This window comes from Loxodonta africana, chromosome 12 (genome assembly GCF_030014295.1).
Source record: "Loxodonta africana isolate mLoxAfr1 chromosome 12, mLoxAfr1.hap2, whole genome shotgun sequence".
NCBI classification, from domain to species: Eukaryota; Metazoa; Chordata; class Mammalia; order Proboscidea; family Elephantidae; genus Loxodonta; species Loxodonta africana.
The window spans coordinates 48,827,202-48,854,726 of NC_087353.1; the positions used below are offsets into that span (position 1 = coordinate 48,827,202).

Here is a 27,525-nt window from a genome sequence, read left to right on the forward strand (position 1 = left end):
TATATAGTAAAACTGGAAAAAAAAATTCGCTTTCGTAATATCACACCATGGAAAGTGTAAAGCAATCACATGAGTTGTCTGTGTCTAATATCTCAATAAACAACATCCTTATTTGTAAGGATTAATATAGTCATTTTTAATCAGAACAATAAAAGTAAAACTTAATCCTCAAACAAGTGAATTTTTTTTATTACAACTGATTTTAAGGACTTTTACATGCTTTATTACTCAAAAGTGCTTAAACAAACAAAAAACAAACCCATTGCCATAGAGACTCATGGTGACCCTATAGGATGGAGTAGAATTGCCCCATGGAGTTTCCAAGGAGCACCTGGTGGGTTCGAACTGCTGACCTTTTGGTTAGCAGCCGCAGCTCTTGATCATTATAAATTTTTTTATTTGACATGTAAAATGAGAATTAAAATTACATTATTTACCCAGACTACAAGTCTGAGATAGTTACCACCAGTTTTGGCCTCTCACGGGCATAAAATGATAGTCTTACAAGCCTAAAATAAAGGGAAATTCATTGCTATTAATTTCATCAATACATGACCACGTGTACCACCTGCATCTTTGCTTATGAGTTTCCACCGAGACTCACATATTTTCAAAACTCATTTACCATCCTAAATAATATAGTACCTCGAGAGCATGTTGTATTCTGTCTTTGTGTATCCCAGCATGAGAAAGATTGCTGGCAATGCTGGAAGTGGTCGTCTCACAAATCTGCTCACCCAAAAGACAGTCTTCTGGTAATAAGGTTTCTGCCCAGAGTCGGCAGACACCATCATGGCATGAAGTTAACAGCACGTTACAGACAGAGCCCCTAAAGACAAGGAGAAATAAAGATAACTATAAATATCAATACCATGAATTTTTATAGGCTAGTAATATTTGGTTCTTCATGTATAAAGATGATACTTGTGCAAAATTAGCAGCATGGCCTATGTGTAGTTATTTGCCCCAGAATGGTAAAAGATTTCCATTGATTATTTCACACTGATTTTCCACACTGCTCACACTTTTAAGGTGATATAGGGCTGCAGTCAGTCAGTTACCATAAAACAGAAGCCCTAACCATCTGCGACACTCACCATACTTCATTAAAACCATATCTTAAACAGCTAACCTAAAAAACAATGTAGTATGCTTCCAATTGCTTTGGAAATCATACTGCACAAGGAAAATGTGGTCAGTCAAAGAGCCTGTGATAATGTGTATCGCTGTGACATCATACAAAACTAGCAATGGTCTTGACAAAGAAATAGAAATTCATGCTATACACATGTGCTGTTTGAAAATTAGGTTCTGTAGGAATATCAATATCATCTAGGCAAAAGAAACAGTAAAAGAAAATTTAATCACTGTAAATTACAGAACAACCATAATGAAGGATCCTTAAGAATTACATCATCTGGCTTAAGGCAGCAGTTGCATCATTTCCTGTCATCCTTCTTATAATCTAAACAGTTACAAATAGGTTTTTAAAATGAGTGTTTTCATAATAAAACTGTAACCCAGTGCCGTCAAGTCGATTCCAACACATAGCGACCCTACAGACAGAGTAGAACTGCCCCATAGAGTTTCCAAGGAGCACCTGGCAGATTCAAACTGCTGACCCTTTGGGTTAGCAGCCATAGCACTTAACCACTACGCCACCAGGGTTTCCAATAAAACTGTAAGGAGAATATTATTCCAAACTATAAATCAATTGCCATTAAGTTAAAATAAGGAAAAATGTCACAGCATCAAGCAGTTGAAGTGATTTAACTGCTTATTATAAAAGAACCAAAACAAAAAGCATTCTCCCATCTAAAAAATGCTCACACTGAATCTGACTCCGCCAAAAGTATCCTGCAAATGTTTTCAATAGATGCAAATAACTTAAGCAAATAAACTTTTATTTAGATTCCACAAATGTTCAAACTTCCCATGTTCTCATTTACTGAGTGCCTCTATAATGTGTGCAGTACTTGCAACAAGGTATAAAGAGTTCCTAGACACACTCAGTAAATAAGATAGCCCTTAGGAATAAACACAGATCTCTAAACAATCTCCTTCCCAACAACTTCTTTACAGCTATATTATATTATATATAATACAGGGATCATTTGTATGAGCTATTTGTATTTTATTTAATCTTCTAAATGCCTTTAAGAGATGCCGTGAGGAAAAACTTATAATAATCTTTTGAGAAGGTTCTGTTGATAGCATACCTTTAAGAAAAGCATACCTGGCCACTTTATTTGCTATACACGATATTCTTTATACATCGCCCTCACATCTGACTAATAGCAACCCTATAGGATGGAGTAGAACTCTCCCACAGGATTTCCTGGGCTATAATTTTTACGGAAGCAGACAGCCACATCTTTCTCCCTTGGAGTGGCTGGTGGGTTCAAACCACTGACCCTTCAGTTAGCAGCTAAGTGCTTTAACCACTGCACCACCAGGACTCCTTATGATATGCTTTACCGCCATGTATATTATTGACAGTTTATCACTATGCTTTATTTTCCCTCAATGTGTGCTTTCCTATTACTTCCAAACATTTCTTTCCTAGAAGCTTCAACTACCACTATTACTAACAATAACAAACACCAGCTAACATTTCTTGAGCAGATACTGTATGTAACACACTCACGAATACATTTTACCCTCACAACAACTCTCTGAGGTAGGTATTATTACTACCCTTATTCTACAGAAAGAAAAACTGACACATAGAGAGTTTAAGTTATTTAGTCAAAATCTCATACTGCTATTGACAATAACAGGATTTAAGTTTAGGCAAATTTTTTTATTCCAGAGCCTACACTGTCAATTTACTGTATTGCTACGATGTCAATACAGTAAAAGGACCTTTATTTTCATTATTTTTATAAACATGTAAGCATACAAATTGAAGTTATATGATACATTTGGCTAACCTGGGCATATACTTGCTAGTTTTACGCCATGAAAAACCTGTTACAGCTCGGGGATGTGCCAAATAAACAAAGGAAAATTGAGTACACGCCTGCCTCCTTTTTACTTCATGATGATCCTGAGGTATAATTGAAGACTTCCAACCAGTCATAGAATACCATACTTTCAAAAGACAATCATCCTGCAAAAACACATAAGTCAATATAGAATTAATTTATACATTCACAATTCAAAATGTAAATGCCTTGAAGAAGTTTTAAAAATTAAAATATATATAAAAACTAATATGTGATGTATATCTAGCATAAAACCAAATGGAAAATGATGTTTATTACTTTAAAGAATACAATTTTTGAGAAGTAAATCCACAGTTTGTTCATTATCAATCTTCTCTATGTAACAGGTAATGGAGACTGACGCCAAAGTCCTCCATTAAAATATACATGGCAGAAAAGGCCACATGAACCAGAGACTACATCAGCCTGAGATCAGAAAAATTAGAGATTATCCAGCTACAACTGATGATTGCCCTGATAGGGAACACAACAGAGAAACTCTGAGAGAGCAGGAGAGCAGTGGGAATACAGACCCCAAATTCTCATAAAAAGACCAGACTTAACGGTCTGAGACTAGAGGGACCCCAGTGTTCTGTCGGCCCATGGATTGGACTGGACAATGGGATGGAAAGGGATGCTGGTGAGGAGTGAGCTTCTTGGACCAGGTGGACACTTGAGACTACACTGGCATCTCCTGTCTGGAGGGGAGATGAGAGGGTAGTAGGGGTTAGAAGCTGGCGAAATGGACATGAAAAGAGAGAGGGGAGGGAGGGAGCAGACTGTCTCATTAGGGGGAAAGCAACTGGGAGTATGTAGCAAGGCGTATATAAGTTTTTGTGTGAGAGACTGACTTGATTTGTAAACTTTCACTTAAAGCACAATAAAAATTAAAATATAAATACACACACAGACACACAGACACACACACACGTCACTGTTGAGAAAAGACTTTGAAACCAGATGCCAGCCTCTTGTTGCCAGTGATAAGGATAAGAAAGGTGCCATATTATCAAGTCATCGCTATCATCCTTTCCTAAAGAGGGCTACATGGGTGGAAATCTTTTTAAATATAAAGTGCTTCTAGCTCTAAATGAGGAGTCAGCAAATTTATTAGGCTTTATGTGCAACACAGGTATCTGACACATATTCCTCTTTTTTTTTTTCTTATAACCCTTTAAAAATGTAAAAACCATTCTTAGCACAAGGACCAAATTTTCCTGACCCCTGATCTAAGTGATTAGAAAGTCAGGCACCACCTCTATGACCACTTAAAATATTTACAGTCATAACAATAGGAACTAACTTTATCATTTTACTTAGTTCCAACAATTTTATTAAAGGCCTACATAACTATACCTTATTTAACAGAAAGTATCTACTTTATAGTGCTTATACTTAACAGTGAAAGTGTGTTAAGGAAAATAATGAAATGTTATCACTTATGCAAAAGCCTCAATTTCTAACAAACACTGAAATTATGTATCCCTGAAAAATGTGTATAGGTCCAAATATTTTCATCTGGACTAGACAAACACTTGTTGTTGTTGTTTATTTTCCCATCCTAGTACTCATTCTCAATCTATAATGCATAATGAAACATATGTCTGCATTAATGTCCCACTTTTTTTGGATAATTATACAGTAAATCTTTTTAAGTGCTTACTCTAAGACAACCACTTAACAACGTATTATTTGCTTTCCTTCAAGTACCTTATTCATCTTGGCATCATTTTCACCTAACCAAACTTATCGCATAACATATGGTAGTGGTTTTCAGACTGAGCACCATAAAAACCCTAGAGGTACCTCAGAGCCAGCCCTTCAGGAGTCACAAAGGAAAAGGCAGAGAACCTCCACAAGGTGGCACTCTAGCCCCTTCTCCCATTCCCACCAACCTTCCCCCTCAATTTAAGTGGTGACTCTTTAACCTGTTACTACAAATTAATGCAAATTGAAAACAAGAGGTTTTAATTCTCCATGTTCAAAATAAAACAAGAGGCTCCCCTCCTTCCCTGATCTTTCAGAATTCACTTTACCCAGTACCCAGTAGATAACCTGTAATTGTAAAACCTTTCTCTATCTCTTTGAAAGTATGCAAATCTAAAGTGTTACCTCAAAAACCTGGCAATCACCTCTTTAAAGTGTAACTTCAGGTAATCTTCCCCTACCCTCCATTTTCTGGAGAGGAGATTAGCAAAATGTTAGGTGGCTCAGGCTCCCAAATGCAAATCTACCTATATAAATTTACATAAAGACACTAGAATCACAATTTTATCTTGAAAACATGAATGTAAGGAGTTGTAGCCACTCAGCTCTACAAAAAGTATGATTTCTCTGTCTTTGCAGTCTCTTTAGTGGACTGCCCGTCATGTGTCACATTCTGGTTTAAAGCCTATTCAATAATAAGATTTTTCTTTCTCTTCTATATTTATGGAGAGGTTTTCTGGGTTGGGAGCAGATTTTGTTCTTGATTTTATTTCCCCAAAAGTACCTAAAAAATCTAAAGCCACAATAGAATTAAATTAGAAGTCATTAATGGAAAAATTTGGGTTTTTAACAGAAAGACATCTAGAAAGTCTCCAAATATCTGGAAACTACACACACATTTAAATTGCAAAAGAAATTTTTTAATATTTTTAACTGAATGAAAATGAAAGCTCAACATATCAAAATTTGGGGGATGCTGCTATAGCAGTGCTTAGAAGGAAATTATAGATTTAACTGCTTATATTAGAAAAGAAAACAAAATTCAGTGATTTAAGCTCTACCTTAAAAAAAAAAAAAAACGTTGCTGTCAAGTCAATTCTGGCCCACAGTAACACTATAGGAGACAGTAAGAACTGCCCATAGGGTTTCCAAGTAGCGGGTGGTGGATTTGAACTGCTGACCTTAAGCAGCTAGTAAAAGAAGTGCAAAGTAAACCCAAAGTAAATAGATGTAAGGAACACTGAAAAAAATGAAATAAAATAGAAACAATATAGAGAAATCAATAAACTCAAAAGCTATTTTTAAAGACTAATAATAATCCTCCAGCTAGAACGATCTAGAAATAGAAATCACAAATTACCAATATCAAAAATGAAAGAGGGGACATCACTACAGACCTTATACATATTAAAAGAATGATGAGAGAACGTTATAAATAATTTTGTGCCAATAAATTCAACGATTTAGATACCACTGAGCAACAAAAAAACTACTGATACATAAATCAACATGGATGACTCTCAGAAACATTATGCTATGTCCCAGAAGCCAGACACAAAACAGTATATACTATGCAATTTCATTTATAGGAAACTCTAGGAAAGACAAATCTAATCAACAGTGACAGAAATCAGTGACAGTAATTAGCTGAGACCAGGGATGGGGATGAGAATTAATTGGGAATGGTTCAACGAGAACCTTCTGAGGTGGTAAAAGTGTCTTATGACTTGATAACTTGGTGATTACACGAGTTTATACATTTGTCAAAACTCATCAAATTGTACATTTAAAACGTGCATTTTATTTTATGTAAATTATACCTCAATAAAGTTAATTTAAGAAATGAAAAGACAGGACAAGACTTAAGAGTACAAAGATGCTTATTTTTTTAATACAAATGGTAAGAAAAATTAGACCATTTAATGTCTATTAATAGTTGCCTGGTTAAGTAAATTTCAGTACACTGATTCATGTAATAGAAAATTATGTACCTTTGAAAGGAATACAGATATATATGTATTGACATGGCAATCTATCCATGATACATTAAGTGAAGAAATCAAGTTAAAGAATATGATCCCATTCAAACACGTGTGTATGTGCATGAGTGGTTTACAAAGGTGTCAAAAAGTCTGAAAGGATATATACTAAATAGAAAATATTATTGGCCTTTTAAAATTGAGGGTAGGGCTGTTTGGCAAGGGACTTTCATCTTCTCTGCATGTTTTTATTATAAGTACACATTATGTTTAAATAAAAGTAAAGATATTTCCATGAGGGGGGATGGCTGGTAAATCAATGCATTAAATCCAGAAACAGAGACGCACTCTCAGAACAGGAAAGGCTCTGGGAACGCTCTGTAGCCCTGTCCTCCTTCCCTTCCTGCCATCATCACCCTTCTCAAGCAATCTTTTCACCCTAGCCCCTGTAAAGCCCTGTTTTTCACTCAAATAGGTAATTCTTCTATTAAAGAAAATTGTTTTTTTGAAGAAAACAATATTTTAAACCACTTGTAAACTTTACAAAGGAATCAATTGTTATAAAATGTGTTCAGATATAAACTTCATGAACATAAGCAAATAGAATGTAAGTAAACACCAGGCAAGCAAACTGAGAAAACCAATTCTTGAGCTGAAGATTTAATTGGACATGACTAGTGGAGAAAAAAGAAAAGGCTATCTTTAAAAGGAAGGTTTGGTATTAAGTTAAGATAAAAAGTTATACTCTTAAGCCCAAGAAAAATTCAATTTATCACACTTATAAAAAGTAGATCCTACCAGCAGAAGTGTTCAATGAGCTGTAATATTAGAAATTCTGAAGACAACGGGATCCAAGTCCTACAGCTCCTGAACTGAAACCCTGTCACACGTAACAAAGGTGGCAGAAAGTGCCTTCTAGAGGTAGGTCACACAGCCACCATCTGCCCTATCAAGTCAGAAAAAACCTGGCTTTATTAACAGAAACAGAACAGATCGTGCAAAACAGTCTGCCCAACATTCCAAAGTCAGTTTCTGCTCATTTTATCAAGAAGATAGATATTAATTACATATAGCTTCTCACAAATGTGAGGAAATGAGCTTAAATCCAAGACATTTGTTAACTCCCAAAGAATCCTTACTGGTAAAGCACTCTTTTCCATAAGAATTATGAAACACTTAGCTCTTAGAAGAATGGATATGGCAAATAAAATAATTTTTAAAAGTACTATTATGTATATAAAAATATGTATATATAATATGCATTATATATATAACTGCTAAGGCTATACAAAATTAAAAATTCAAGTAAAAAAATATTAGGTATTACGGGGTATACGAACAGAAGGAAACTGCCTTTGAGGAGTTTAAAATCCTTTGACCCATTTAAGAGGAACTGCTTTTAGCCGATTTATTTGTTTGATGCACAAAGGCATCTTTCAGGTTCACTATGGCTGAGAGTTCAAATATTCAGATGTTCTGACAACGAAAACCGATCATCTTACTTGGGTCATAAATAGTTTTTAAAGTACCTAAGTGACCATGTCAAAAGACCCAAAGCTAAACACACTGCTATCAAGTTAATTCCAACTCATAGTGACCCTATAGGACAGGGGAGAATCGCTCCATAGGGTTTCCAAGGCTGCAAATCTTCACAGAAGCAGACTGCCACATCTTTCTCCTGTGAAGTGGCTGGGGGGTTCGAACTGCCAACCTTTCGGTTAGCAGTCAAGTGTTTAACCACTGCATCACCAGGGCTCCTTTGTCAAAAGACCGTACACCCCAAAACAGTCCCCAAATTAGGCAGTTGTGACACACAGCTGAGGCAAACAAAGGGAGATATGTGGAAACATGATGAATATGAGGAAATGGAGTCAACTACAGAAACAGAAGAACCTAGAAAATAAAACAATACTTACTGTCAGTATTTTAACAGTCCATTTGTTTTTAAGAGAGGGATGGACATTCTGTAATATGTATCAATGTATTTAGTCTTAATCCAATCAAATTACATGTCTGCCAGTATATTTCAAAAGACTCAATTATACTACATTTGGTCATTTCCAGAGAGATTTATTAAAGAGCCAAAATGGCTTTCAGACAATTTCAGACTTAAAAACAAAATCAGTCTGCAAGATGCAAATGTACAATGACATGCTATTAACTTCCTGTACAACCATTATCGAATGGAGTCACCGTGTGAAGTGCTGGGGATATAGCTCAGGAAGGGACGGAGACAGGGACAATAATATGTATTTCCTGACTGCACAGAGCTTTTATTCTAGAAGGGAAGACAAAATTAAATAAGGATATGAATTACTGTTTTAATTACAATTGTGTAGGCGCTATAAATGAGAACTAAGGCATAGGGTACTATGAGAGCTTGACCTTGTATGGGAAATGAGAAATTTCCCTGAGGATGTTAATATTTAAACTAAGAGTTATAAGATACATAGACGATGACTAGGCAAACAACGGGGAAGGATGAACATTCCATAGACAAAGAGACTAGCATGTAAAAAGGCCTGAAAGTACTAGAGAGCCTGGTATATTCAAGGCCCTGAAAGGCCATGAATGTGGTAGGGGTTAAGGTGGGAATGACGGTGGAGAGGTATGCCAGGGCCCATGTTCAGGATTGTGGTCTTCATCCTATGAGTAACAGGAGTCCTTGCACCATAAGCAAGAGAATGGTATGTTCAGGCACCTCTGGCCACTGTGACAAGAGTGGACTAGAGAATGGCTGCAGCGAGCCCAGCTAAGATACTGCTGCAAGGGTCCAGAACCATGAAGATGCTAACCTGGGTAGTGGCAGTAGACTTTACCCCTAAAGACCTCAGCTTCCTTCTATGCTAAGATTACCAAAATCCTAATATTCTAAAACAGTTTCAGTTTATATTTTATGTACAAACATACCCATTCGCAAACTGCTTTCTTCAAACTTAGCTCAGTTGTTTTCCCATGTTTCATATAGGGAACAAATTTATTTATTTATTTATTTTTTAAGATGACTGTACTGGGTTACTGAAATTTTCAGAAGTTTATTTAAAGTATTTTTTTCCAATTTACTTATTTATTTTAGCTTTGTTATTTATTTTCTTTTGGCTTCTTACTTTTCTTTTTTTTAATTTTATTTTAGAAAATCGACATAACAAAAAAATTGCCATTTTAACCATTTTTAAGTATATAATTCAGTGACATTAATTATATTCACTAGGTTGTGTAACCATCACCACTATTTCCAAAAGTTTTTCATCACCCAAAAAAGAAACTCAGTACTCCTTACACAATAACTATTTCCCTCTTCCCCTAGGGCCTGGTAGTCGCTAATAAAATTTTCTATGCATTTGGCTATCCTAGATATTTCATATAAGTGGGATCATAGAATATTTGTCCTTTTGTGTCTGACTTTATTTCTTCAGAATAATGTTTCAGTATAATATTGTAACATGAATCAGAATTTCATTTCTCTTTATGGCTGAATTATATTCCATTTTATACATATAACAGATTTTGTTTATTCATTCATCTGTTGATGGTCACTTGGGCTTTTTCCATATTTTAACTGTTGTGAATGATGCTGTAATGAACATTGGTTTATCTGTTTTGAGTCCCTGCTTTCAAGCCGTCGGAAGTATGAGTCTCTGCTTTAAAGTCTTTTGGGTGTATACCTAGGGTGGACTTGCTGGGTCATATGGTAATTCTATATTTAACTTTCTGAGGAGCCTGGCTCCTTACTTTCTGCCTTGTCAAATTGTTTAGGTAGTTCTATTATTTGTGACTTTTTTTTTTTTTTTTAACTGACACGGTCCTGTTAAATAAAAACATTTTCCTTGGGTTACTGTTTTGGCAACATTCTCAATTTCTTTACCGAGATACGCTTTGTTCTTTTTGTTTGTTTGTTTTTAAATATTTATCTATACTGTTTATAGATCTAGACTTCATGCTGGCCCTGGGTATTTTGTCCCATTTCCACCTAATTCATTCATTTATTCAATATTTACTGAACCCCCTCATATGTGTCAGGTACAGAATTCACAGAAGTGAATGAAACAGACAAAAATCTCTGCCCTGAAGAAGTTTAAGTTCCACTAAAGAAAACAGAAAATAAGCAAATAAATCAACACAGATACAACATGACCCTGTGGTAGACAGAATTCTAAGATGACCCTCATGAACTCCGCACCTCTTGGTATTACATCCTGTATGATCTCCTCCCCTCAGTGTGCTTCTAACGAGTAGAATATGGCAAAGGTGAGGGATGTAACTCCCATGTTTCAGTTACATTATATATTGGTCTCCATCTTGTTAGTAAGGCACTAGAGAGAAAGGGGATTCTCTTTGCTGGCTTGATGAAGTAAGCAGCCATGCTGAGGAGGCCCACATGGCAAGGAAGTACAGGCAGCTTTTGGGACTTTGGGAGTTGAGGGAGACCTCCAGCTGACATCCAACAAAAAGCCAAGCCATCCGTCATACACCTGCAAAGAAACAAATTCTGCCAACAACCTGAGTGAGCTTGGACGTGAATTCCCTAGTCAAGCCCCAGAAGAGAACTCAGATCAGCTAACACCTTTACTGCAGTCTTTACAGTCCATGAGCAGAGGACCCAGCTAAGTTATACCTGGGCTCCTAATCATGGAAACTATGAAATAATAAATATATGTTGTTTTAAGCCACCAAGTTTGTGGTAAATTGTTACACAACAATAGTGTGTTAAATTGTTACACAACAGAAAACTAATACAGATTCGTAGTGAATATACCACAGACTGTCTTGGAAGAACTATAGCCAGAAAGCTCCTCAGAAGCGAGGATGGCGAGACTTCATCTCACATATTTTGGACATGTTATCAGGAGGGATCAATCCCTGGAGGATGACATCATGCTTGGTAAAGCAGAGGGGCAGAAAAAAAGAGAAAGACCTTCAACAAGATGGACTGACACAGTGGCTGCAACAATGGGTTCAATCATAACAACGATTATGAGGATGGTGCAGGACCAGGCAGTGTTTCATTCTATTGTACATAGGGTCACTATGAGTTGGAACAGGCTCGACAGCACTTGACGATAACAGTGATAAGTATTACAAAGTTAAGGCAGGTGAAGGAAAGAGATATTGCAGTGGGAGGTTGGGTACAATTTTAAAAGGGGTGCTTAGGGAGGGTCTCACTGAGGAGGTGACATTTAAGAACAGAAAAAAAGCTGTGCAGGCAGGCCTCGCTGGGAATGGTGCATCAGGTGAAGGCAACAACTGCAGAAGCTCTGAGGTGCGAGCATGCCTAGCCTGTTTAGGAACAACGAGGCCGAACTGGCTGGGGTCAAGTGTGCAAAGTGGAGAATACTAGGAGATAAGGTCAAAGAAGTAATGGGGGACCCTACTGTATAGGGCCTTGCAAGCCATCATAAAGACTTGGGCTTTTACTGAATGAAACGAAACTTTTTGACAGTTTTGAATAGAGGAGTGACATGATCCGACTTACATGTTAAAAAGATCACTCCAGCTGCTGGTTTGGAAGTAGACTGTAGAAGGAGCACAGCAAAAGTCAAGAGCCCAATTAAGAATTTAATATAATAATTCAAGTGATATATATATATATATATATATAACAATGGAGGTGGTAAGAAGTAACAGATTCTGGATATATTCTGAAGTAGGACCAGTAGAATTTCCTAAAGACTGAATACGGAAGGTATGAAAGGAAGAAGAGGAATCAATGAAGACTCCAAAACTTTTGACCTAAAGAACTAGAAGAACAGAACTGCTGTTCACTGAGATGCAAAGTCTGCAAGGGAGTATGCACATTGGTGTAAGGAGTGGTGGTTGGATTGGTGGAGATCAGCGGTTCCATTTTAGGCATGTTTATTAATGTCTTAGTTATATACAAGCCTGGAGGACAGGCTAGAGATATAAATTTGAACACCCTCAGCATATAAACAGCTTCTGAAGCCAGGAGACTAGATGTAATCACCAAGGGAACGAGCCCAGTGAGAGGAAAGTCCCAAGAAATAAGCCCTGAAGTACTCCATCATTTAAAAGTGGGGGAGCTAAGGCGATACCAGCAAGTTATGGTAGGGAAGCCAAAGAGTTAAAAGGGCAATCAAGAGAATGTGCTATGTCCCGGAAGACAAGTGAAAAAACTGTTTCAAGTTGGAAGAAGTAACCAACTGTGTAAAATCATGCTGATAGGTTAAGAAAGAACTAACCACAGGATTCAGTAACAGGAAGGCACTGGAGACAGTTTCTGAGGAGTGGTGGTACTTGTGCTTAACAGAAAATGAGGACAGAAACTTGGAGACAAGCAACTATTATACAGGCAACTCTCCCAAGGTGCTATAAGGGAAGCAGGGAACCGAGGCAGAAGCTGAGAGGGAAGGTCAAGAAAGGGTTTTATTATTGTTGTTGTTCATCTGTTTTACAATGGGTAAGGTTATATCATGTTTGGATGCTAATGGATGCCCCACTGGAGAAGGGAAAACCGAGGAGAGGGGAGACAACTGCAATAGCAACGTACCTGAGAAAACAAGGGCAAATGGGATTTAGCAGACAAGTGAAGGAACTGACCTTATATAAAAACACTGACAGTTCATCCAAGGAAATACAGGGAGGGCAGAACATACAGATGCAGATGTAGGAGGTGAACAGATATCAGCAGGTGGTAGAAGCTTATCAAAGTTCTCTGCTGATTGCATCTAATTTCTCAGGCAGGAATCCATAGTAAACAAAAGGTGAAGTTGGCAACTGGGAATCTACCAATACCCAGGGGCACAGGGCTTTTGTAAAGTGTCTGCACCTGGGCTCTGAGTGGAGGAAAAAGTCTCTCCTGAGAACTTGTAGCCACCACAAAACAGCCCTCATGAGGCCAAGACTCACACTGTGTAGAACAACTCACAAGCTGAGAACTTAGTTTGAGTTGGGAATACCCTCAGCTGCCTGGCAAAAGCTACATAAACCTTTTCTGGAAGAATTCACCCTCAACCTGGCCCAAAGAATCCCGACAAATAACTTGCAATTACATAATCTCTCAGCAAAGCATAAAGCCAGCTCACTATGGTGCTTTGATATCAACACATCTGGGTTAAAATCCCAGCTCTACCTTTTCACCAAGCTTGACATTCTTTAGGAAGTCTTTGAGCAGCAGTTTCCTTTCCTGTAGAGCAAGAAAACTGAAATCTTTACAATATAGTCTTCCATCTACAAATATGGCAAGTTGTTGTTGTGCCATCAAGTCAATTTCGACTCACAGCGACCCTACAGGACAGAGTAGGACTGCCTCCTAGGGTTTCATAGGCTGTGATCTTTACAGGAGCAGGTTGCCAGGTCTTTTCTCCTTCTTAGCAGCTGGTGGGTTCAAACTGCCGACCTTTCAGTTAGCAGCAGAGCACTTATTCATTGTGCCACCAGGACTCCTTTGAACACAGCATAGCTCTTCATTTATTTTACAGCTTTTGTTTTTCTCAGTAACATTTCATAATTTTCTGTATAGAAACAACCTAAACATCTTTTGTTAGAGTCATTCCTAGGTATCTGATATTTTTGATTCTGTTATAAATAGCATCATTATGTAAATTAATTTTCTAATTATCACTGACATATGGAAGAGCAATTAATTTTTGTATATTGGCTTTATATCAAGCAAAAAATAAAAATGAAACTTGACCTCTTCTTCAACGATACCTACAAATTATTCCACATGGGCTTCAGACCTAAATGTAAAAGGCAAAAACTAAAACATCCAGATTCTAGACCAAGGTTTCTTAACCTGAGGTCCTCTGATCCCTTAAGGGGCATGTGCATGGAAACAGAAATCAGGGTATAGAAGATGCTTTTACTATCCCACCCATATCCTCTCATGCCTTCTCATTTTAAACTCAAACTAAGATTCAGAGGTATCATGAATTTGAATGGGGAAAAACAATTACATCTAGTTTTATAACTGCTAATTGAAATAAATGCTAAATTTGAGTTATAAATATAAGCAACAAACCAAACTATTATTAGCAGTACCTGGGACTTTGTCTCCAGAAGAAATCACAGATGTTTTTGTATCACATGACAGTTGCTATAGATATCTCAAAACATTTTTTACTCTCTTCACAACCTCAAAATTATATAAGTTATCAAACCCATTGCCATCTAATTGATTCCAACACACAGCAACCCTGTAAGACAGGCTATAACTGCCCCATAGGGTTTCCAAGGCTGCGATCTTTATGGGAACAGGCTGCCACATCTTCCTCTCACAGAGGGGCTGGTGGGTTAGAACCACTGACCTTTTGGTTAACAGCCATGCACTTTAACCACTGTACCACCAAGGCTCCTTCACTGGTTATGAGACGAGCTCATAAATTGCACATGATTGCAGTCTTCCTGTCTATAATGCTCTTGCAACTATTGAGCAACTAACTCTATGTTTATCAGTAAAGTTGAGTGTTCTTAAACTAGAGATTAACTCAAAAAGCCTTGGTGATTTCTGGCGTTCTTGGGAAAAGTCTACCCTCATCTTGTAAAGCAAGATACAAGAGTTTTAATTCCATATACAACAATCAAACTTTAACTTGCCCATAAATTAAATGTAATTTTCTTGTTACTGAATATATTGTTTTTAAAGTACGTTAATAGCTATTATCACAAATCTTCATATTTTGAAACTGATTTCAAGACTTACTTCCTTTGTGATCTATGCATTTTATTTTATGCACTTAAAAACATTCTGAGAAAAGGGTTGTAGGCTTCACTAAGTTTCCGAAGGGCTCATGGTACAAAAAAGCTTTAGAAACTCTGGTCTAAAAGATTATATAAGATAGGAAAATCTTCACAACCACCAACCCAAAAACCAAACCCACTGCCATCAAGTTGATTCCGACTCATAGCGACCCTATAGGACAGAGTAGAACTGCCCCCATACAGTTTCCCAGGAGTGCCTGGCAGATCTGAACTGCTGACCTCTTGGTTAGCAGCCGCAGCACTTAACCACTAAGCCACCAGGGTTTCCTCACAACCACAGGGGAAGGACTCAGCACAACCGCAATGGCAAAAATTGATAAATTTAACTATATTAAAATTAAGTATCTCTATTCATCAAAAGACACCATTAATAAACTGGAAAAGCAAGCAAAGGAGTGGGAGAAGATTTCTGCCACAATTGACAAGGAGCTCATGTTCAGAATAAGAAAAAAGATCAAGAATGCATTTTTAAAAATGGGCAAGGGAATTGATCAGTTTTTTCTGAAAGTAGTCATTCAAATACCAAATAAACACATGAAAAATCTTATTAATAATCACAGGGAAATACGCTTTAAAACCACTGCAATGAAGTCACACTTAGCATCCACCACATTTATCAAAGTTAAAAAGTCTGACCACATCAGTGCTGGCAAGAAGCAAAAGGAACTATCAGGAACTACCAGTAAGGATGTAAATTAGTACACCCACTTTGGAAAACTAATTGATTTACTAATGGTGATGGTATATGTAACCTAAGACCCAGCAATTCCACTCCTATGGATATACCCAAGAGAAATCTACACACGTGTCCAACAAACACATATAATACTGTTCACATTATTTAGTACATGTCAGAAATGGCATGGCAGATCAGTGGGAGAAGAATGAATGAATGATCCAATAAATCATACTGAAACAATAAAAATCCTCTGGATTAAGAACTTAATTACAAAAGACAAAAACTGTAAACTTTTAGAATAAAGGAGAATAATTTACGACATCATAATAAGGAAGAATTTCTTAAACAAGATAAGAAAAACACAATCCTTATAGGAAAAGATTGATAAATTCAAACTGCCATTAACACATAATATATTATGGATATGTTATCTTTTTAAGTCTTTAACCTTTAAAAATATAAATGTTTATAGGTGAATAACATCAGTGATATGAGTCAAAATAATCCATAATCCAGGTGGGTGAGAGGTGTTATAGCTGAAACACCAGGCTGGTTGTATATAACTGTTGATGCTGGGTGGTGGTACAAAGAGGTTCATTATACTATTCTCTCTGCTTTTGTTTATGTTTGAAAATTAAAAAAAAAAAAAATTAAAGGATCATAAAGAAATGGAAAAGACAAAACACAACTAAAAAAAGATGTGTGCAACACATATAACTGACAAGCAGTATGATCAGAATAGATAAAAGAACTCCCTCAAATTAAAAAGAAAGGAAAAAAGCATCCACAAATAAAAGACACTCATATTGCAATAGTAATGAGGAAAATGCAAATTAAAACCACACCGATACATTATTTTACACCCAACAAATTGGCAAAAATTTAACTTTGACCACACCATTATGAGAATATAATGTCAAAATATAGTGTAATCATAATACTCATGTACTAGTGGTAGGAGTGAAAACTGAAACAAACACTTTGGAAAACAATTTAGAATTATAAAGTTGAAAATACATAATTTACTCTTAAATACATATCCAGACAAATTATTACCAGGTACACAAAGACAGACATATGAATGTTCATTGCAACATTGTTTATGAAAGCAAAACCCTTTTTAAAAAATCCATGTCCATCACCAAGAGAATGGATAAATAAATTGGGGAATATTTATATAATGGAATATTATACACCAGTAAAAATGAATAAACTATAGCATCAACATGGATGAATCTCACAAATATAAATTCAAGAGCAAAATGGAAGTCACAGAACATAAACTGTATGGTATTATTTTTTAAGTTCAAACCTGAAAAGTTAAGCATTATATTATTTGGGATTTATATATATTAAAGTATAAAAAAGAAGCAATGAAATAATAAACACAAAATTCAGGATTCTGGATGCCTGGGATAGATGGGAAAGGAGGTGATCCAAGCAGGAAGAGACCCATTAGTTTTATGTTCTTTGTCTTAAAGATAGGTAGAGGGTATATGCATATTTATTATTTATTAATTACATCTTACATAGAAGTTATATAAATATTCTTTTGTACACATGAAACATTTTATAATTAAAAAAAAAAAGAACATTCAGACAATAAAAAGAAATTAAAAACATGATATAGGAAAAAAAATTTTAAGCTAAAGCTGAAAAATCCTCCAGAAATTAAACAAAAAGATGAAGAGAAGGAAAATGGAAGAAAAGAACAAAGTAAATTAGAAGAGCAGTAAAGAAGGACCTACATCCAAATAAACAATAGAAAGAAAGAGAAGAGAACATGAAGGGAAGAAAACTACACAAAAGAAATAATTCAAAATAATCTCCCAGAACGGAAGGACATGAGTTTCCAGATTGAATAGGTTCACCAAACCGGCAATGCAAAAGGAGTCTTTATCCTTTAGAGATATATTTTAACATATTTACAGACAACTTACCCGTACCATGGACATAATCATAAAATTTCAGAACAGGAATAAGGAAAAAAGCCTTAAAACCTCTACAACTAGGGGCTGAAGGATGTGGGGACAGCGAAGTCATACTAGCACTACACTTCGCAACAGCAACACAGGAAGCCAGAAGGCAACAGAACCATGCCTTATAATTCTAAGGGAAAATGATTTTCAATCCAATTCTATGCCTAGTCAAGTATCAATCAAATATAAGAGCCGAAGAAAAATTTTCAGACATGCAAGGCCTCAAAAATGTTTTCCCCCATTCACCTTCCTAAGGAAACAACTATAGAATCATCTCCCATCAAATAAAGAAAAGAAAATAAATGATGCTGAGAAGCAGGGAATTTAACAAAGCAAAGAGGCAAAAAGAATTTCCAGGGGTTCTCAAATGAAGTGAGTGGCACAAGTGGTTGTGCCACTAAAGGTTGATGGTTCAAACCCACCCAGCAGCACCATGTTAAAAAGCCCTGGCGATCTGCTTCTGTAAAAATTACAGCCAAGAAAACCTTATGGAGCAGTTCTACTCTGTAACACATGGGGTCACCATGAGTTGGAATCAATTCAATGACAAGAGATTTGGTTTGGGGTTTTTTGGTAAAAGAAAATCCCAAGATGACAGCCCTATTTCAGACCTAGAGAGCAACTAAACCAGGCTGGTACACAGAGACCACACATTGCCAGGATACCTCCTGAGTGGGACAGTACTGAGAGAAGACTCAAACTGTCAGAGGCTTTGAGAGCGAATTAGTAAGCATATAGAAAACTAAGCAAACAGTAAAACAAAGCAATTATTAACTCCAAAGTAACCGTTAACTGCAAAGAATATATATAAGTAACAGTAATAATGTGAACAATGAACCTGGATTTAACCAAAAATTCTATTACCTATGTCGGGAAGAGGAAACCCGAGTGGTACGGTGGTTAAAAGCTACAGCTGCTAACCAAAAGGTCGGCAGTTCAAATCCACCAGGCACTCCCTGGAAACCCTATGGGGCAGTTCTACTCTGTCCTATAGGGTCGCTATGAGTCGGAATCGACTCAACGGCAATGGGTTGGGTTGTTTTTTTTTTTTTTTATATCGGGAAAACAGGAGGAAGGGTAGGGAATATTGTGTAGTTAAAAGTGGAGATGGGGATAGACGTATCAATTGGAGAGATAAAGTCTCAGCTTACATAGCAGGAAGGCAACCAATGATATAGAAAACTGAAAAGAAAAAAAAAAAAAAAAGAAACAGGCATAAGCAAGTGATTAGAAACATGGAGGGAAATACCAAAATACACAACTGAACAAATAACTCCAACCAGTATAGGAATTAAGAGTAGAGAAGGATAAGGCAGGGGAGTGCTTCTTTTCATTGTGAATCTAATAATACAATTTTACTTTTTTAAATTATGTATATATGCCTTTTTTAAACATAAAAAAATTTTCAAACACAAATACTAAGGTCAAATAAACCAAAAAAACCCAGTGCCGTCGAGTCGATTCCGACTCATAGCAACCCTACAAGGATTATAAAAATAATAGTTGTTATTTCCCAAGTGCTTAAACCTGTGGGGGACATACCAGTTTTTCACAGACATATCACTACTCCTCATACCAGCTTTGCAGAGCAGGAATATCCCAATTACACAGTTGAGAAAACAAAGTGAGAATGAATAAGGGCATTTTTAACTGTGTTTTGTTGTTGTTGCTTCATCCTTTACCTTTCCAGCGGTAGCAAAATATTCACCATCAGGAGACCATTCCATCAAATGTACAGATACTGAGGTTCTAAAAAAAAATAAAAGCAGTTAAACAGCAACCATTTTTAAAATCTACTACACTGTATACATAAATGGTCAAAATGAGATTTTCATAACAAGGTCACCATCACAGAACAAGAGTGTCAAATGCTTTTGACTCCCTGAAAATATAAGTAAAATATTTCATCTTCCTAAACATTATCGGTTCAGAGATGTAGCTGCTAACGAGCCACTCCTTGGAAGCACTATGGGGCAGTTCTACTCTGTCCAGTGGATCGCTATGAGTTGGAATCGACCTGATGGCAATGGGTTTAGTTTTTGGTGTTAAATATTATTAATTAGTTAAGACAGAAATTCTAAGTTCACTATGGTAACCAAAGAAGAACGCAAGTAATGTGCATACAGGATATCACCACCTTCATGTCCCACTATCACCCTAAAAATAACATGTTAAAAACTGAACTCATCAACTTCCCTGGCTAACTGGTCCTGTCTGCATAGTACACATTAATGTCAATGGTAGAGCCACCCTTCCACTTGAGAGTGACTGGCAACTTCCACCACCCCATCTTCCCCTTGCCAGCCCCATTCGTAGTTCTGATGGCCCATTCGTAGTTCTGATGGAAGGAAGACACACTAATGGGTTTCAGTAAGGAAAAGTCTACCTTCTAGCCTTCTAAATGCAATGATACCACCAAAAAATAAAGACCAAGTAAAAGGGAACATATTTAGGAAGAATTTTTAAATCAACGAACATAACAATTGAGTCAGACACTAACTTGCACTGCCAGATGCATCTCCAGTCATTTAAGAGAGGAGGAATGCTGTTACCAGTTTCTTCCTCCTCTTCTAGAACATCACCTCCTGGAGGAGCCCACAACTGAACAGACTCAGTTGCTGTCAACAATCTGTTATCTGAAAATTAAAGAATGTCTTGATGAATAAGCAAGGATTATCTAGGGAAAGAAATGCACAATGTGAGCTTCTATTTAGGTCCATGAACTGTAACAAATAAACAACATTGTCTATGAAAAACACTTGGCATGTATCTAAGAATCTGCTAGATAAAAAAGAGTAGTTCTCAGGGAAGATTTGAGAACAAAAGAGAGAAGCTTACTTAGGAAGAACTGTTATGTATCAGAAAAGTCTTTAAAAAATAACACAGAAGTAAAAAAACAAAACAACCCCCCCCCAAACTCATATATACAATATATAAATATGTTCTCAGGCTTTAAGACATAACTACAAATTAGTGAAATCGTTTTTCTACATGAAATATAAAAATTGCCCTCCTTAACTATGAATGTAAAAAGGGACAACATACATTATCATTAGAAGTTTCTAATCTTTCAAAATTAAAGATAATACTTTCCTGAAGTACAAATGATAACAAAACAAGGTGGGGGGGTGGCCCTACTTTATTTCTGATTTTATGTCTTAGTAAGTACAATAAGAATAAAACACAGCACATGTTAACTAAGGAACAAATCATCACTGTTTCTTGGGATAAAACATTCTGCAGGGGGGAAGCATAGAATAGTTATGTACCGTATACACAGCAGTGTATAACATGAAGGAAAAAAGTACATTCATTTATTAGCAAAAAGAAAACATACTACTGATCATTTTCTTATTAAGGAAGATTATATTACATTGTAATCATACATTTAAAACAAATATTTAATTTTTATAGTTTCTAAAAATAATCGCTAAATACCTTGAGGATCCCATGCCAAGTTGTACGTCACAGTACTCAAAAAAAACTGCCCAGTTTTAAGCCACTGACACTTGAGTTGCTGAAACATGAAGGAGGAAAAAAAGGAAAAAGATATGCTTTTAAAATAATATCCACGAGCACATGTGAGGAACGTGCTTCTTAGTTCAATCAAGTATACAAGACCAAATGGGAAACTCCTACCCAAAAAGCAAAGATGAGAAGGCAGGACGGGAGAATGGACACTGAGAACACAGGGTGAAAAGGGAAAGGGGGAGAGTGCTGACACATTGCACAGATTGCAACTAATGTCACCAAATGATTTGTGTATAAAAATTTTGAATGAGAAACTAATTTGCGCTATAAACTTTCACCTAAAACACAATAAAGGTTTTAAAATAATAGTACATATGAATGCTATCATTTTCTTAAACTAGAGATCTTATGATCTGAAACAAAGACACAAATATTTTACTCCCCAAGCCCACCCCCAGTGCCATCAAAACAACGTTTTAAAAATGACTTCTAATAAAAAAAAAAAAAAAAAAAGACTTCTAATACTTACTATTTATCCTACCATATTGAGCTGCTTGTCATGCCCAAACAAAGCATGTTCTCTTAGGTTTCCTTCCATGTCTACACCAGGTACCATCGAGTCAGCTCCAACTCATGGTGACCCCACATGTGTCACAATGGCTGATTTTTCAGAAGATCACCAGGCCTTTCTTCCAAGGCACTTCTGGGTGGACTCGAAGTGCCAACTTTTTGGTTAGCAGCCAAGCGTTAACTGTTTGCACTATCCAGAAACTCCCTCCATGTCTATAAATACATTCTTATGCCTAAGATGTCTTTCCCTCTCTATATCTGCAATCCTACGTTTCCACCAAGAAGTAGCTAAATCATCACCTCCTCTGTGAAGCCTTTTCTGACATCCTGGCAACACCAACAGCAGTTTTTACATTCTACTATCATAACTCTGATCATACTGCATTGCTATTTGTATGTCTGGCTCTCCTATTGCAACTCGTCAAGAGGAGGTTCTATGTCATAATAACCTTTGTACCTTTACAGCTTGTAATGGCTGGTACACAGATGCACGATAAATGTTTATTAAAACTAAATAAATACACATTAGAAATGCAAATTAGCATAATCCTATAGACTCGACACCTAAAAGAAAATCGAAATCACCTCCCAAAAATTCAACAGATAATAACCCACAACTTTAAACTACACTGTATTTATCTGAATAATTTCCACCCTTTTTTTTTTTTTTTTTAATTTTCATTCTAAAAGGTGGAAAGAAGATTCAAATTTTAAAAGTCAAAGACCTTCGTCTTTAAATACTGTAAGTAAATAAAATTTAGGTATTTCTTTATAGTGCATAAACATAAAATGCCCTCTCATGAAAGTATAATACAATATAAAGTTGTGTAACCTTAGACAAGTTGTACATTAATCTCTTGGCAAGTAATGGTAATTTAATAAACGGCAATTATCTTTAAGATATTTGTACAAATATTTGACAGTTAAATTATTCAAGGTGTCATCCCTACTTAAAGGTAGGATTTAAAAATAAAACTGTAAAACCTGCATTTATCTGTAAAAGTAATCTTAACCAAGGGTGAAAAAATGTTATTTTAAACCCTACCACTGCTGACCAAACTATAGCAATATTTTAAGTATTGCTCAATAAATCTATTCAATAGTAATATTAGTCATTCCTAAAATTATAACATCTCTAATATTCTTTCCATTAGTGTTTCTCAGAGTGTAATATACAGACATAGCAGAAATTTGGAGGGTGAGACCTGGGACTCTGCATTTTTAATATGGGTTCCAGGTGCCTCTTCAGTATTCTAAAATTTGATATCCCTTTCATGATATTCTTACACAGAAAAGACTAATATTTTAACTTACACTATTTTGTTGGAAATGTAAAAAGAAATACTCAAATATACACATATAATAAAAACTATCAAAACTACTTGTTTTAATGTACACATTCAAGTATATACACTTTTTAAATTAATAAATACATTTGCAGTTTTGACTATTTGTGAGTGAGAGTGGAGTTCCAATGCATGTAGTAATTTTTAATGGGATTAATAACTCTAACGAGATAGGATTTGCTCAATATTAAGTAAGATTACATATAATACAGCACCCAGTATGAATCTGAATGGTTCTCAGACAAGAAACAGGAGTAGTTCAGTCTAGGGTGAACCTCAATTAGCAGGGTAAATCTCAATTAGCAAACCACAGCCTCATCTGGCCTGAGGCCAAAACAACTAGATGGTGCCCCACAACCACTACCGACAATAGAAGATCCCAGATAGAATTGGTGAAAAATGGAGAACAAAAGCCAAATTCCTAAAATTGGTCAGACTTATTGGATCAATAGAGATTAGACGAACCCCTGAGACTATCGTCGTAACATGCCCTATGAACTTGGAAATGAAGGTCACCTTTCAGCCAAATAACAGACTAGCTTATAAAATAAATAGTATTACCCAGGAGTACTGTGCTCCTTTAAATAAGCAACTATATGAGACCAAAAGGTCAACAGTTACCATAAAAGCAAAGAAGAGAAGGTAAGGAGGGGCAGGGAAGCTATGTTGATGGAAATAGAACAATGGAAATAATGAGAATGCTGACACATTGTAAAAAATGTAACCAACGCCACAGAAAAATTCAAATAAAAATTGTTAAATGAGAGCCAAATTTGCTGTGTAAACATTTTACCTAAAACATAATATTCTTTTTACAAAAACCTCAATTAGCAATACTCTAGAGACTCAGGATTCTAAAAGACCTAAGGATATGTCCCTAGGGAATGTCAAAGATCTTACCATACAGTTCAAAGGAGCTCTTTATTGTCATCGACTGGATTCTAAAGTCAATTAGATTCTAAAAATATTCTACTATGATTTAATACTTACACAATTTCTCTTATGAGAATTTATGCCCAAGGGCTCAAAAATACAAACAGCATTACCATATGAAGCTGCAATCTAAAAAAGAATGAACAAAACATTAATGCTTAGGAAAAAGTACAATAAAGATAACCTTTTCATAATTATATATAAGTATATATAATTATATATAAACTAATTGTATCTAAATAATCCCAATACCATATTGAATGTGAATGAAAAGATTATAACCAGCTAACACAAAGTCACAAATGTAAACATTATCAGCACAAGGACTAAAGCTAAAGGGACTAACAGAGACTATAAATTACAGATTTCACAATTTTGCCTTCTACCTTCAACCAGGTAAGAAAAAGAAACACAGGTGCTCTGCTTCCCATGGTTATGAACACCACTGTCTGACATTTTAAAAAATTGTGCTCGTAGAGAATTTGTTCATTGAGGTTATCACCAGCACATAAATAATTAAAATTCATCTCTGATAACTATCATACAAGCTTGCCTGGCCTTGAAGAAGAGCAATGAAAAATTAATGAGTGAAATCTGACACTCTCAGTGTTTTGCAAAATAAGCCGAAGCAATGCTTAAGGAAAAAAAACTGAAAAAAATTAGAAAAACAAGAAATAAGTACCTGAAAACACCAAGAAATTCAGTGTTTCAATATTAGGTTAACCATATCACTGGATTGTCAAATAGTGAACATTTACACAAATATTAAGGAGTGGTGCAAGCAATAAGGAGGAGCAGTAGTAACAGTATAACAAAGCAATCATAATTTATCATTCAATATAAATTTGCATGATTACTACTTATCATCATGAATAGACTAATTTAATATATTCTTGATAAAATTTGTTAATCCTAGGAAGAACAATTTCTAGAACAATAAGATTTAAATTATTATAGGTAAAAATCTAATTTTTTATATCTGGTAGAGATATTCTTCTCTGCTACAAATATTTATGCTATACTTACAATAAACCCAATACTCATGACCAAAATTTGATGTATATTATGTATGAAAATGTGGGGGAAAGGTACATAAGATGAAATTTTAACTATTTAAAAATAAACCCTCTGTTTTAAACTCTGAATAAACTGTGAGATTCTTCTTGCAACAAATAAACTTTCATTAAATTAGCAGAGACTCTACAAAGCACCAGCTATATGACTGGTAGTATATTAAACCCAAACCCACCCTGGTGGTATAGCGCTTAAGTACTACAGCTGCTAACCAAAGTGTTGGCAGTTCAAATCCACAGGTGCTCCTTGGAAACTCTATGGGGGAGTTCTACTCTGTCCTATAGGGTTGCTATGAGTTGGAATTGACTCAACCGTAACGGGCTTTTTTTTTTTTTTTTTAATATTAGACATTAACAACTTGTTAAATTCCTTGATAAAATTTTGATGTTATTATGATTTGGAGGCTATAAGGGGTACTAGGTAGAGATGAGAACAGTACACTTCTCTACTCGACGGCTGCTGGAATTATGGAATATCACAGTACACATAGGATTGTGAGAGTTACAAATATTTCGAGACAGTATACAACTGTCGAATTATTACCAGATTATCAGCTTCATGGCACATTACAATCTATATATAACCTGTCACTTTATAGCTGCTATCAATAACCATATAAGCAAGTCACATTAATAAAAAATTGTAGCAAGCCTTGTATGAAAAGGTAAGAAATATTCTGAGATGATAAAATATGTTAAAGGGTGACATTTAATAAAGTAATTAAATTCCTTACTCTTCCATGTTGGTTAGAACACTCCACACAGCTGATTTGGATATTTCCATGCTTAGCACCAGGAATGATCTGCACACATTCAAAATCATCTGCCAAAATAACAATATCACAGCCGGATCCATATGCCTAAAATAAAAGTTTTACAATATGTAAGATTTGTAATTTTTGTATTGTTATTATTGTATGGGGTCGCTATGATTTGGAATCGACTCAACGGCAGTGGGTTTGATTTTTTTTTATTTATTATTATATAATAGTTCATCTTAGATTTTGTTTCCATTATAAAGTATACTTTTACAAAATAGTTAATATAAGAATATCAATTTCCAATAAAAACATTAAAAGTCACATCAAAAAATAAACTGATGGCCCCTGTGAATTACCATTCAACAACTACTACTAATAAGAAAAGGGTTCTCCCAGTTTGTAAACACTACAGTCTCTGTCCCTGCAGGTCACAAGTCATTCTGTTTCGAGTCTGTGTCCAGAGCTCATCTCAATAAACCCTAAAGAATAAAACCTCCATCCAAAATTAATAAGGCACTGAAGGCTACAACTATGTTCCCAGGGTTCAAATCAGACTTGAGAAAGATCGTGACAGAAATCAGACATGCATTTTCCAACACAATTCCACATGACTTAAAGAACTGGTTAAATAGACATGAACACCCAAAACAGAATTACACACATTAGCAACGGTTAAACTTATCAAGGGCCCTCATGAATTCATGGTGCTCCACCCTCTCTACAACCTCACCAGGCATGGGGGAGAAAGCAAGCCCACCCAAAGTGAAGGAAGGAGTTCATAAAAAAAGCAAAGAAAAAAACAAACTTATTCACATTAACAACTCCTTTAAATGTTGGACAACTATAACTATGTGACCTAGAACCAAATTACAGCAAGTAATTAAATTCCTGGAAAATTCTCCCCTTCAACATTAACAGTAATGAGTAAAACCACGTATTTCTTCCTATTGCCACACTTCCTGGTATATGCTATTCCTGTTTTGCAACTTTGTGAATTTTATGATGACATAAGGAACGGAAGGTAGGGACATTTTTCTTTTTCTTCCAAACTCTACTTATTAAATACTCAAAACAACCTAACAACTTAATTCTCAAACTAAAAATCTTCATTAGAAGTGACATAAATATAAAATTTATAAGGTGGTACTTTTTTTTTTCCACTAATTCCACACCCTTAAGCAATGTGGCCATGTCCTACAAAACATCCAATAGTCAGGGCTGACATGTGATAACTCTAAGTCAGTAACCTAAGCCCAGGTAAGGCCCATAAAAGGCTCCTAATGAAAGAGGAGATGGAAGATAAAGGCCAGATATTTCTACTG

At 35.8% G+C, this 27,525-nt stretch overlaps 1 protein-coding gene across 16 annotated transcripts in view; it reads right to left on the reverse strand.

Annotated features, from left to right (window-relative positions):
• Positions 1–27,525, reverse strand: part of DMXL2 (Dmx like 2) — a 228,420-nt gene that overhangs the window by 135,535 nt on the left and 65,360 nt on the right. For 15 of the 16 annotated variants that reach the window (XR_010323573.1, XM_064295218.1, XM_064295214.1 and 12 more), the window contains 7 exons: positions 26,177–26,302; positions 24,427–24,498; positions 21,488–21,566; positions 20,550–20,685; positions 19,732–19,798; positions 2,934–3,112; positions 646–829 (listed from right to left, as the gene is read on the reverse strand). Coding sequence is in view for 15 of the 16 variants with exons in the window: in XM_064295218.1 (XP_064151288.1) it covers positions 646–829; positions 2,934–3,112; positions 19,732–19,798; positions 20,550–20,685; positions 21,488–21,566; positions 24,427–24,498; positions 26,177–26,302 (843 nt within the window). In the remaining variant the exon portion in view is untranslated. Of the gene's footprint in view, positions 1–645; positions 830–2,933; positions 3,113–19,731; positions 19,799–20,549; positions 20,686–21,487; positions 21,567–24,426; positions 24,499–26,176; positions 26,303–27,525 lie in introns of those variants that run through there. The other variant, XM_064295220.1, reaches the window with a different exon arrangement.